We start from the raw sequence: 12,693 nt of genomic DNA, 5'->3' as shown, positions 1-12,693 counted from the left end.
AAGTCCCTCTCTTGCATTAGTGGCCTCCAAGGCAGGATGCTCATGCTCTGGGGTGGGGGTCCGGGGGGCAGGAGCCCAAAGAGGAAAGTCAGTGTATAGAAGAAAACGTGATACCTACTATTGATATTTACTTTTATCTCATCCTTTAAATATGATGTATAAATAAATAAACACATTTTGGGGCATGTGCCCCAAATTTTTTACTGAGGGGATATATTACTTTAGAAGTGTGGAAAACCATTGATTGGGCTCACCTAAATAGGCAGCTGAGTGTTTATTTTCCCTGAAATTGTAAACAGCACTCTCTTCAGAAGGTGGATACATAGTTTTTGGAGCGACCAACATTATCTTGATGTTTTTATTCATTAAAAATTAACAAAAATGTGGTAAACATCATGTGTAGCTTGGTGGCTCCCTTGGAGAAGAAGGGAAGATTCTGTGTATGTACTTGCCCAGTATGGACATATGCTTATATATGCCGTCCACATGGGCCTCCATATCTGTGTACAATTCAGATTTGAGTACATCACAGGAGACCCGCCTGTCCATCTGTCCCCAACCAGGAGGCCCTCTTGGGAACAAACCCTGGCAGTTGGGGTGATTGGCTTCTTTGCTTCTTTTATTAAGTAGGAAGAACCAGTCCCACTTTTGCCATTTTTCAGCTTTCCAAGGCCAGGGCCAAGGGGACCCATGGAGAAGCTCCCTGGCCTGTTGTCACTGATACTGAGGGCTTTGTGGGTCTCTGTTTCCACAGTCTGCCTCTACATCAACAAGCAAGCCAATGCAGGGCCCTACCTGGAGAGGAGGAAGGTGCAGCAGCTTCCCGAGCACTTCGGGCCCGAGAGGCCGTCGGCAGTCCTGCAGCAGGCCGTGCAAGCGTGCATCGACTGTGCCCACCAACAGAAGCTGGTCTTCTCCCTGGTCAAGCAAGGCTACGGTGGCGAGGTGGTGTCAGGTAAGGCCCTAGAGCAGGTTTATGAGGGGGACCATGGGTGTCTCTGAAGAGGAAATCAGCCATTCTCTGACAAGGGGGACAGTGGTTGTATTCGGGGTCTAGTCTCTATCTGTTGGGCTCCAGGGTCCTTTATGAGTCTGTGTGCTGAAGGCCTCCCTCAGGGCTCAAGGAGAAGATGCTTCCACACCTGGACAAGAGGATTGGACATCGGAAATCTCACCCTTGACTCTTTTCTTTCTCCCACCCCCACTTCCCACCCATCAGTAAATCCTATTGCTCTAACTTTAAAATATATCCAGAACCTAGCCACTTTTCACCACCCACAGCAACCACTCTGGTTCCTTAAAAATATAAGCCAGATCATGCCCATCCTCTGCCCTAAACTCTTAATGGCTCCCATGTCACTCTGAGAAAAGCCCACACCCTAACAAGGCCCCGTAGGCCCTATGTGACCTGGCCCTTGCTGCCTCTTTAATCTCCTGGTCACTTCTCTCAAGTGCCCCACTCTGCTCTGGCTATAGCTTCCTCCTTGCTGCTCTTTCTGTGTCCTCAATCGTGTTCGTGCCCCAGGATCTTTGCACCTGCTATTCTCTCTTTCTGGAATGTTCTTCCCCAGCCCACTATGTGATTTGCTCCTGGACTTCCTTCAGGTTTTTACTCAAATGCCTCTTTATCAAAGAGCCCTTTCCTGACCACCTTGTCTAAAGTATCAAGCCCCTGTCACTCTTTATTCTTTACTCTGCTCTGTTTCTTTCTCATGGTACTAATCCCCATGCTGGCAGTGGGGAAAGTTCATGGTCTCAACTTCATCTCACAGGGCATGTTTTTTTTAAACAAGAGCCTTTAAATTCAATCCCTTCTCTCCTTGTTGTTGCCCATCTACAGTTTCAGCCCCAACCCAATAGCTTCCCGAGGGAGCAGAAGTTGTCATCACAGTGAGAGGTGGAATCAGGAGTTCTGTTCCATTCTAATGTCTTACTGGAGGCTGTCTACACAGTGGCTGTCACCACCTGCCCTTAAGTCCTGGGGATGTCTTGACTGCAAGGGGATAGCTTTGTGTCTTCTTTGGCTCAGCATCATGGACACAGCCTCCATATCAGCAAGGAAAAGGGAGACGATTACCAGCAATGGGGCTGTGCAACTGACCCTGCTGGCTGGCTAAGATGGGGGAGAGAGGACTCTAATGTGGCTGCATCATGAAAAACAAAGCAGCACATTTTATTTAACTCTGAATCCTCAGGTCTAGGGTCTGGGAAGGGTGTCCAATCCAGCCTCCCCAGCTCTGAGTGACTTAACCTGCCTTCTAGAGCTCTCTCTGAGCAGGAAGCTGGGTCTGACTTGTTGGTAATTGACTAAAATAGAACTTGGCTAGGTCCAGGTGCATGTGTCTGACCCGGGGTGACTTTTAAGAGACTTTAGCAGATGTGAGCAGAGATAGAAGTACTGCACTGAGAGAGGCCAGGAGAGACCTGCTGTCTGGCCTTCTAAGAGCCCCTTGCCTGTTCCCCTCCTGGTTTCTGTCTGAGAGCCAAGTTCTCAGTCTTGGGCTGCAACCTGAGATCAAAGGCCTTGTCCGTCTCCTTAGGAAATAACAGGGCTCAAGACACAGGCCCCGTGCTAAGAGAAAGCTCCTCCTGTACTGTGTGCCCATCCTCTTGAGCAGATCCCACCTGACTGATTCTTTATGACCCCTTCCCAAAGCTGGGAGAGATGACCCTGTTTTCCTGGCTTTCTTGCTCAGCCTTTCTGTGGCCTCAGGGGCTTTGGTGCTGGGAAGGAGCTGCAGCGCCTGGCACCAACCAGCATGGGCAGAGCCTCTCCAAGTTTCCCTTGGCTGAAAGATTCCCAGGAAAGCCAGAGCTGAGCACTTGGTCTTGGTGTCTTGGAGAATGCAGCCGCACTAAGGAGGCTCCTCATGCCACCACCTTGAGGTTGGGAAGCAGCAAGGTGGTCTTCACGTTACTGATGGTGGTTGGAAGCTCGGCAAGGCCAAGTGACAGCACCGAGGTGGTTTAGGGAAGGAGTCAAGGAGAAACAGCCAGGCTCTCCCGCTCTCCACTGAGAACCCGATCCTTGGGGCACTGCTTTCCAAATATGCCCATGGCAGAATACACAAAGAATGATGATACCGGCACAGTGAGCTGCAGGAACCAAACTGCCATGCTGGGCCTCGGGGGAGCAGTCTTGCAGTGCCCCACACCCGCTACCTGCACGCCTGCTGGGATGCTCTGCCTTAGCCACCCTCTCTCCCAGGGGTAGACTTTCTGATCTCACAAATCCATGTCCCCCTCCAAGAGGTGGAATTTTCCCACTTATGTGATCTCCTAGGCACCTCTAGGAAAGTGTGCACACCGATTTATGGGACAGACCTGAATCCCCAGACCCTCCTGCTGTGGGTTCAGTTTCCAGCACACCCAGTCTTCTAAGGTATTGGAGGCAGGCAATTGTATTCATGCTAGGAAGGAATTGCTAGAGCATCTGAACGGCCAAGATGACCCCTTTGGTGAGCATCTTGGGAGCTCATTGGCTGTCTTTCTTAATCAGGGTCACCTGGAATATTAGAATGACAGGCAAGTCCACTTAGAGGCCACACCCTCTCTGCAGTTTCCTCATCTGTAACATGGGGTAACCATTTTTCCACTTTCCTCTCTGGACAGTCAGGAGGCCTAAATGAGGTGATGGATATGAAAGTGCTTATAAAGAGCTGCACAAAATAAATGGGTTATTTTTATTTCCAATTAAAATGGGTATTTTGTTTGTTTGTTTATTTTTAGTTTTGAAATAAAAACTAGCTCTGTCTGCCTCTGCCCCCGCCCTTGCTGTCTGCCAGTCTTTGGGAGATGCAACATAAAAAACCAGGCTGCCCTCTGGGTGTTGACGCTGAGTGGTAGAGGCCTAGGTGGGAGCAGAACGTCCTGTTTGCGATTTCCTTGTGTTCCTCACACTGGGGTTGATGTGCAGGCTTCTTGGGGTGAGAGAGGGCTGTGAGAAGAATTACAGAAAGGAACATGCTCTGGGCTGGAAGAAACTTATGTTTCTTCTAAACTCAGGTAACTCTATAGAAATCGAGTTTGATCTAGCTTTACTGTGGAGAGATTATTGTTCTTCTATAAGATTCTTCCCCAGAGAACTAGAATGAACCTTGAACTCTGTGATGAGGAATTAGAGACCTCAGTACAGACCTATCTGTCTATATCTATCTGTATATCTATTAGAGACCTCAGTACAGATCTATCTATCTATATCTATGTCTAGGTAGAGAAATCATTATAATGCAATAGTATACATACATACATTTCTTAGCTCTCTTCACTGAAAGGCCCCAGAACTAACTGACACCCCAGCAGCAATGAGCACATCCAGTGCCTAAATCTTGGTTTCTAAGTGTCACTCTTCAATAAACGGAACCAGGGTTGCTGGAGAAATGGCTGACTTTAGGGCTGGAGCAGGGGAAATACAAGATGAACCTGGAACATACTGAAGTGTCAGTATCTAAAGAGTTGCTAAAAAAAAGGGAGAGGGCCTGTCATAGGGACACAGGAGTCAACCTGAAAGCTCGACCAATTTGAGCAACAAAATAAATAATGTAGTATTGGATAACCACAGTACAAAATAAATATACTGAATCTGTACTGATATCAATAAATGATTGACTAAATAAATAATAAATAAATGGAGGAGAAATTCTTCCTTTTGGAAGAATTTCAACTGATCCAGAGACTCTCCCCTTTCCAGAAGGTAAGGGTTGGGCAGGACCTTGTGACTTATTTGTAAGGCAATAAGAAATGCAGAGTATAGTGGGAAAGTGTAGCAAACACTGTCTCAGCCCGGTGAAGGTTAAACCCCAGTAATGACATGGACATCATGGGTATGTGACCTGATGCGATGAGGAAGGCGTTCACCTCTGTGGTCTTCCTCCTAAAAAACTCATCACCCCAGTCAGATGATGAGAAAAACATCAGACAAACCCAAATTGAGGGACATTTTACAAAATACCTGACCAGTACTCTTAAAATCTATCAAGGTCATTGAAAACAAGGAAAAACTGAGAACCAGCACCAAACTAGAGGAGACTAAGGAGACACCACAACTACCTCCAGTGTGGTCTCCTGGATGAGACCCTGGAACAGAAACAGGACATGCATGAAAACCCAGGTGAAATCCAAATAAAGCCTAGTTAGAAACAAAACTGAACGAACAAAAGCGTCTTCCCAGGGCTGAGACTTGGGGCTTTCTCCAGCGCCCACCCTGAGTTGCTGTCTGGTTTTCCAGTCTCGGCGTCCTTTGATGGGAAGCAGCACCTGCGGAGTCTGCCCGTGGTGAACAGCATCGGGTACGTCCTCCGCTTCCTCACCAAGCTGTGCCGCAGCCTCCTGTGTGATGACCTCTTCAGCCACCAGCCCTTCCCCAGGGGCTCCAGTGCCTCTGAGGAAGCCCAGGAGAACCAGGAAGGCAGGATGGAGTCAGGTAGGCTTAGTCCGTCTGTCTTCCCCTCGCCTGCAGGTGGTCCCAGGTGTACTTGCCCCCCCCCCCCAGGGCAGGTGAGGCTGCTGCTGAGGGAGCTGCCACAACTCTTCGGAGCTTTCCTGCTGGAGGCCCACGGGCTGCCTCTCTGGGAGCCCTGGGAGCAGTCAGGGCCAGCCAGGACCAAGGATACCTAGATGGTCCCCACACAGGCGCAGTGGGAAGAGGTCACTCCACTGTAGCTTCTAGGCCTATGCTATTAGAATTTAGATGAGATCACATTGCATATAATGCATGATTTTCTTCACACTCCTCTTGGGCATTTATTCATCATGGTTGACTGGTTGAAAGACTAAGAAACTAAGAAATCCTGAAAAAACTAGGGCTAAGAATCAATTACATTGGTCCTACCTGAGGACCTCGGATGCCTACTCATGTCAATAAAAGGTGTACCAGAGTGTCTGTTATCGCAGGAATCTGACCAGGCCTTAACCAAATATGTCTCCCAGTGAGAGTTAGTGTGTCTTTCTCATCACAGAATGGAAAGTGACCCAGGGACTAGTGCCTTTTGTACAGCCCGCCTCAGAATAGCTCAGCATGGGAAAGTGGAGAGTGGGAAGGACACCAAGGCCACATGGGCAAACTCGCCAGGACGTGTCTACCCAAGGGGCTAGACACTGACCAGAAGTGCTCCTTCTCCACTTAGCATCCCTGAGTTATGGATTTGCAAAGAATTAAATATGACTCCAGGTTCCCAAGGATGAACAGAAGTGTTGCCTTTTTTCTTTCTTCGGAAACAGTGCTGTTGATATATAAAGAACACACAGTGAGGCTAGATTCTAGTCATTCTCGCACTTTGCAAACATTTGCTGAACCCTCTCCTGTTCCAAGCCTCGTGAGACCTGCCTTGAGATAAGACAAATACACGAATTTAGGAAAGTTTTTGTGGTATTGAGTGACCGTTATGAATAATAAAAACTGATACATCAGTAGGTATCTGCTCACAGGCAACCTCAGAACATTCAACAAAAGAACCCTTATAATAAGAGGGTCTATATCTTAAGCCTAGGAAGACAAGAGAAAGGAATAAATTTAGATTTTTTTGGTCTTGTTTTTTTAAACACTTTTTCTGTTTTTTTTTTAAATTTAATTTTCAATTATAGTTGACATGCAATATTATATTAGTTTCAGGTGTACAGCAATTTTATACCTTATGAAGTGATCGTCCCACTAAGCCTAGTACCCATCTGATATCACACATAGTTATTTATTACATTATCGATTATATTCCTTATGTTGTACTTTACATCCCAGTGACTATTCTTATAACTGGCAATTTGTATTTTTTAATCCTTGTAAAACTTAGCTGACTCAGAAAATAGTCTAAAGCTTATGTATCTTCTGGTGAATCTTGCAATAAGAATAGCAGAATTGCCCGATTTCACTTCCCATTGAACAACCAGTGACCCTGGGACATAATCATAAGGCCACACAGTCCATGTCTCCCATTCTCCTTTAAATGTATCCTGTAAGACCATTTCTTCACTGTTCATGAATAAATCTAGGACAAATCTTGTGACTTTTCTGGCTTTTTTCAGGTAACAAAACATTCTCTAGTCAATAATTAATATGTCCAGGTCAGTGTGACAATCAAACTTTAAATTTCACTCAAAGATATAATTACTCCCCGTGCCCAGCTCAGGCCTGCTTTGGCCAGTTGCCTGCAGCAATAAAGGAGGGGATGGTTTGCTTCTCTGCACCCCTGCCCAGCCTTGTGTTTTTGCCCCCTCGCATATCTAGCTAATGATTTCGAATCCTTCATGATCTGAGTGGGGGAAGGAGTAAAGGCAAGAAGTAAGAGAGTTTTTATTTGACTAATCCCGCGGTGAGTCGGCATCATGCTGCCTGGTTCTGGCGGGTATTTAAAGCTGATTCTTCATCCTGTGGGCTCTTACATGGGTCTTTCTGTGATTCTACCATCTCTCATTTGCACTTTCCTTGTCATGGACAAATGTAACTCCTCTCTGGCTGCTCACTTCTAGTTCCTTCCATAGCCTCAAGGTACCTGCAAGTAAATCTCTAACTTCTTTCTGCTGAGGCCCTCTTGTGCCTTCAGAGAGTTCAGTAGAAAGGATCTAAGATCTCACTTCAGATCTCTCCTCTGATGGCATGCGTCCATGATGGCATGCGTCCAGCCCCTGAGAAACACTCGCACATTCTCTACCCAAACAAATTGTGGGCACGCAGGCTGATCCCTACGGGCACCTCTTCTTTGCTCTGCCATCCGAGCAGCCAGACTTTTGCATTTCTCATGGGAATCAAACAGTGATCCATTGTGTCTCTCAAGTTCCAGGGACAGACAGCAAGCTATTCACATGGCCATGTTGAAGCCCTTGGGGACATACTGGACAGTTCTCTTCATAATTCATCTTCTATTCAACCTGTTTCTCAACCTCTACAGTTTCTTTTGTAGCTTAGACGTAGATTGTCAGCTATAGGTAGAAAACTGGCTTCCCACAGTCTCTTTCTGCAAGATCGGCACACTTCACTCTGGTATGGGGTGTCTATTGTCTTGCAGCCTCAGCCAAATTGGAAACTAAAATAGTTTCATTTTAACATCCTGTCCCAGGAACCTCCCTTCAGCTGTCTTTAGTGATCTCTGACAAAACTTTTGCCTTGGTTTTCACTGTATTCTCTCCCCTTCCACGCTCACTATGCCGAATGAAGTTCCAGTCTTTTCCCTGGAGTAGTGTAGCTGCCTCACTGCTTCCCTTGACTGAGGCAGGTATTTCTACCTGAATGCTGGTTTCATTCCTAGTTGGCTTGGCTTTGGAACTAATGACACCAATTGTTTTTAGGAGCCCTTTCCTAGCCCATGACTGCTTTGAAAAATGGAATTGCTCCAAATCAACCAACTCCATGGACACTGTTCCTCATGCCCTGGGTGTTTCAGACCAGAGTGCTGTGTGTTTCATGTGTCCGGAGCTTCAGGGAGGGTGGAGGAAGCAGCTATGGCACAGTCTGCTCTGAGCAGCCTCCTTGTCACACGTCTTTCCCACCAGCTGCCATGGGGCCTAAAAAATGACACCATTCAGGAGTTTGCCTTTAGATTATGACATTACCTCTTCAGGTTTGCTTTGTCAAAGTTCCCTTAAAGGCTAACATGCCAAATTATTATTACTTTCTATGAGGAATTAGTTTAGTACCTGTTTCCTACCACTGTGGCAATGAAGGCATGGGCATTTACAAGGGAGAAGGAATGGAAGTCTTTGTTGATTTTAGGCCCCATATCTGCCCATAGGACCACATCATTCCTAAACAAGATTGTATGGTCTTGAGCTCATTTGAACCAGGTCCTGCTCTGCCCTGAGGTTATTCTGTCAAAGCTGGAGTGTTTTAGGCTCCCTGCCACATAGTGCTCTCATGAGAGCACTTCCAGAAGACAGTTAATCAGACAATCAGAAATGCAAAGCCATGGCACATAAGAGATGTCAAAGGAGCTATGATGTTTGTGGTTGAAAATGGACAATTTGGGGAAGACATGAATTTCTGTTCCACTACAAAAAAACAGCAGGCCTGTGGATGTATTCTCTGTGGCCCTGAAGCTGGATTTAATTTAGCCTGAGGTCTTGCCTCTCAAGCTCTAGTCAGGAGCATTGTCATGACCTGTCAAAGGCAAAAGCTCAGAGGCCCTCCCATACTCTTTAAACATTGATCCCGCGTGTTTTGGAGACAGCAAAGTTTGGGAAACATGGATTGAAGGAAAACTCTCCTAGATGGGGAGCTTGACAGCTGAACAACCAAGTGGAACTCTCAAAAGTTAGCTAAGTGGAGTTGACATTATAAAGACCTTTTTAAAGTCAAAGCATTCAGAAGTAGAAGGGGCTGCTTGGATGGCAGTGATCTCCCCATTATTGGTGACAAGTGCAGATTCCCATTGTTAGGGCCAGAAGGGGAAACTCTGGCAACCCAGGGGAATGGGAGCAAGATGTTCTCTCTGGTCCCTTCCAGGCTGAGAGGTGGCAGAGGACAGCCTTGGATAACAGGAGGTCAGGGTGCCCCAAAAGCCCCAGCAAGGGGGCCCTCCAAGGGTGAAGGTGAGGACACTAAGACAGAGGGCTCACATTAGAGCAGAGAAAGGGCTTCTTCCAAATTTCTTCCTCATACTTTTGAAATATAAACTGTCCCACCAAATGATCTTTCTCTTGTGTCCAGGAAAACCAGGCTTCAGACCTACTCAGCTGCCTGAATTCAGTCTGGAAGATAGTTCTTGGCTTGAGACCAGGAACTTAGTCATTTTCCTCCGATTCTATTAACTGATGGCCATCCTTGGTTTGTGTTTTAGGAAACAAAGCAGCTCTCCAGGTGCTGTAGGGGAATGGAGGCAGAAATGTGGGTTTGATAACATTTATGGTTCTGTTGGACATCATGAGATGAGCAAGGGGAAAATTTTACCTTACCTTTGAATATTAAAAAAAATCTCAATTATAACTAAGCTTTAGCCATTGCTTCTCAAACTTTAATGTGCTCAGGAGCCGCCTGGACATGTTAAAAAGCAGAGTCTGGCTCAGTGGGGCTGGAGTTGGCCTGAGAATCTGCATTTCCATCAGGTGCCCAGGTGACATTGCTGCTGCTGTTGGTTGGGGACCACACCTTGAGTGATGAGTGTGGGCTGACCGAGTCTTGCTCACAAAGGAAAATTTATTTTAGGTTTTCAGCAAAATAAGTTTACCTCTGCTAGGATGATGCCTCTTCTGTATGTGTTGCCACTCAAGATAATCCAGTGTCCCATGGAGGTGACCATGGGCTGGGGAAGAAGAGAAGGCCTTGAGGGGGCAGAGTGGTTGGGGAGAGTAGCATGTGTGCAAATCTAGATGAGAAAGAGGATGTTTGCAGGGCTGGGGAGGAGGGTGGAAGAAAGGAAAGAATGACAACAGGCAAATTTCTCAGTGTGGACTGGCCACCACCTGCAGCGGGGTCTCTGTTCCCCAAACCCTGTTTACACATCCACAGTGGACTTAATTCTGCCTGTATTTCCGGAATCTGTGTCCAGCTCTCACCTCCCTGCTAGATAGACTTGAGGAGAGGGCCACGTGGTCCCCAGCAGAGCCTGAGACATAACGAGTCTGCAGTAAATATTTACTGACTTAAATTCTATGTAACACAACAGACCAAACTGTCTGCTCACCAAGAGTAGGGGAGGTCTGGAAACCGCAGATGTGAGAGTTGAACTCTTCTGCAAGATCTAATGTAGAGATTGGTTTCCTGCCTTTTGAAGGTTTAACATGATGGGAACAAATTGTTTACTTTTTGTTGAGCAGCTCTTTTCATATGCGGATGGTAGGGGTGGGAGATAAGGAAGGATATTTATTCTTGAGGCCTGATGTTTTTGTTCCTTGGCTGGTGGTCTTTGAGCCAAGCACCAGAAAGCTATCGGAGTAACAGACACTCCCAGTGTGTTCCATTTTGGTGGACCCTATACACCCAGCATTTAGAAATCAAATCTGTTTCTGTGTTGAACTACAAATTTGTCTAATATCATAGCTCTACAGAGAATGACTATACCGAGAATATCTGTTTCCAAAAGATTGTTTATTCCAAAGAGGAAATGGAGTTTATCCAGTGGCATGAGTTCCTCGATATAGAAACATCCACTTGGTCAGTGAGCAAACATTCATGGAGCTCCCCCTATTTGTGGGGCACTGAGGCCTGGAGAGCCGAGGCCACACGGAACAGCAGCAGCGGAGAGGGCACTGAACCCAGGTCTCCTCCCGGCCCTTTGCTCTTCCTCCCCAGGCTGTCTGTCCGTTGGGCCCTGACGCTCGCTGGGCGGGGTGTGCGTCCTGTTTCCCAGCTCAGCGGTCTGACGGCACAAAGTGGATGTTCACAAGTGGCTTGTGGTGCACCTGCGTCACCTCTTTTAGCAAAGATGTAAAAGAACAAAACAACCCCCAACTCCCATTCAGCAAAATGTAGGTGGAAACTGCACCCCAGGGAGATCCACTTTCGGTTCTCCCAGGTTTCTATCCGGGCCCCAAGGAGTGTCTTGTCCTTGTCCTTGTGCTCCAGCTTCATCCCGCTGGGTTACATTCACTGGGTAGGCAAAGCCTGTCACTCTAGACACCAGGAGGATTTGCTCTCTTCAAAAACCCCCCCAAAGTGGCCTACTCCACTAGACCTGAGGCGTGGTTTGATCTGATATTTTAAATAATATATAAAATGATAGAGAGGAAAAGGGAAATGAAGGAAGGAGTGTTACTCCGGATGCCCTTGCAGCTGCTTGTCTCCCGGGGCAAGCTGATGATTGGAAGGTTGCGGAGCTGTGTTCCTCCTGTCATAGCCATGGGCCCTGGGAACGAAGTGAGCTGGCTGATTCTCAAGCCAAGGGTTGGAAAGGGGGCCATTTGGAAGGAGAACCAAGTATCAGTGTCAAACTCAGGTCTTAAGAATCCTCACAGAAAGTTTTGATGGAAAGCTTAAAGAAGTGTGTCCACGGTTCTGCAGCAGATACTAAGGCCTCATGTGTCTTCAGACAGACAGGTCCAGGAGGCAGCCCAGCCAGCGCTCTGAGCAGGGAGCAGGGAGCGTTTGCCAGTGCAGGCTTCCTAATTTGACTTCTGCCTGTGTGTCAATAGGATTCACTTAGGAAAAGCTATTTATTCTATTTTCAATGATGTTATTCATTAAATTGTAATATCAGTACATATTTTAAAGCATTGAGTAAAAGGGAAAATTATAACGTCCAGAGAAAAGCCTGGCTTTGTAGAATTTAAAATAGATTTTTGCAATGCTCACTAATTTACTAGAGCCCTCTACATTGGAAGGCTTAGGCTATCTTTTGAGTCCTGTAGATACTGAGGAAGCACAAGATATGTATTCAATAATTATTGGTTAAATGAATGAATGAATGAATGTTCCAATTAAATCATTGGAACCACCCCAGGTACTTTAAATATGAGACAAATAGCATGATACTGAATCACACTGACCAATTTGATATTTTAATAGAAAATGTATATATTAAAATGCAACAAAAAGAAATTAAGATAACACTTCTCTTGTCTGAAATTTTAAGCAAAATCATTTTGTGGAATAAAGATGTCAACACCCAAGACTTGAGGACCAGACTTGTGAGGATGGCAAATGCCCACTAGGCTCTTGGCCGTTTGGGAGAGTGCCTTCTATGAGGGGTGTGGAGGAGAAAAAGAGCCTGTAGGAAGAGGCCACATAGACTCTTTTTCCTATAGGGCTGGTCTCGGGAGTTCTCTGAAAGA

General features: G+C 46.4%; 1 protein-coding gene across 1 annotated transcript in view; it reads left to right on the top strand.

The window, feature by feature from the left end:
- Window positions 1–12,693, top strand: part of SCML4 (Scm polycomb group protein like 4) — a 70,890-nt gene that overhangs the window by 40,272 nt on the left and 17,925 nt on the right. Inside the window, exons 4-5 of the mRNA XM_081141145.1 lie at window positions 755–955; window positions 5,228–5,422. Coding sequence (XP_080997271.1) covers window positions 755–955; window positions 5,228–5,422 — 396 coding nt within the window. The remainder of the gene's footprint in view (window positions 1–754; window positions 956–5,227; window positions 5,423–12,693) is intronic.

This window comes from Miniopterus schreibersii (genome assembly GCF_964146895.1).
Source record: "Miniopterus schreibersii genome assembly, chromosome: 6".
Taxonomy (NCBI): Eukaryota; Metazoa; Chordata; class Mammalia; order Chiroptera; family Miniopteridae; genus Miniopterus; species Miniopterus schreibersii.
The sequence above is the reverse complement of the archived record's forward strand: the minus strand, read 5'-3'. Positions and strand labels throughout refer to the sequence as shown.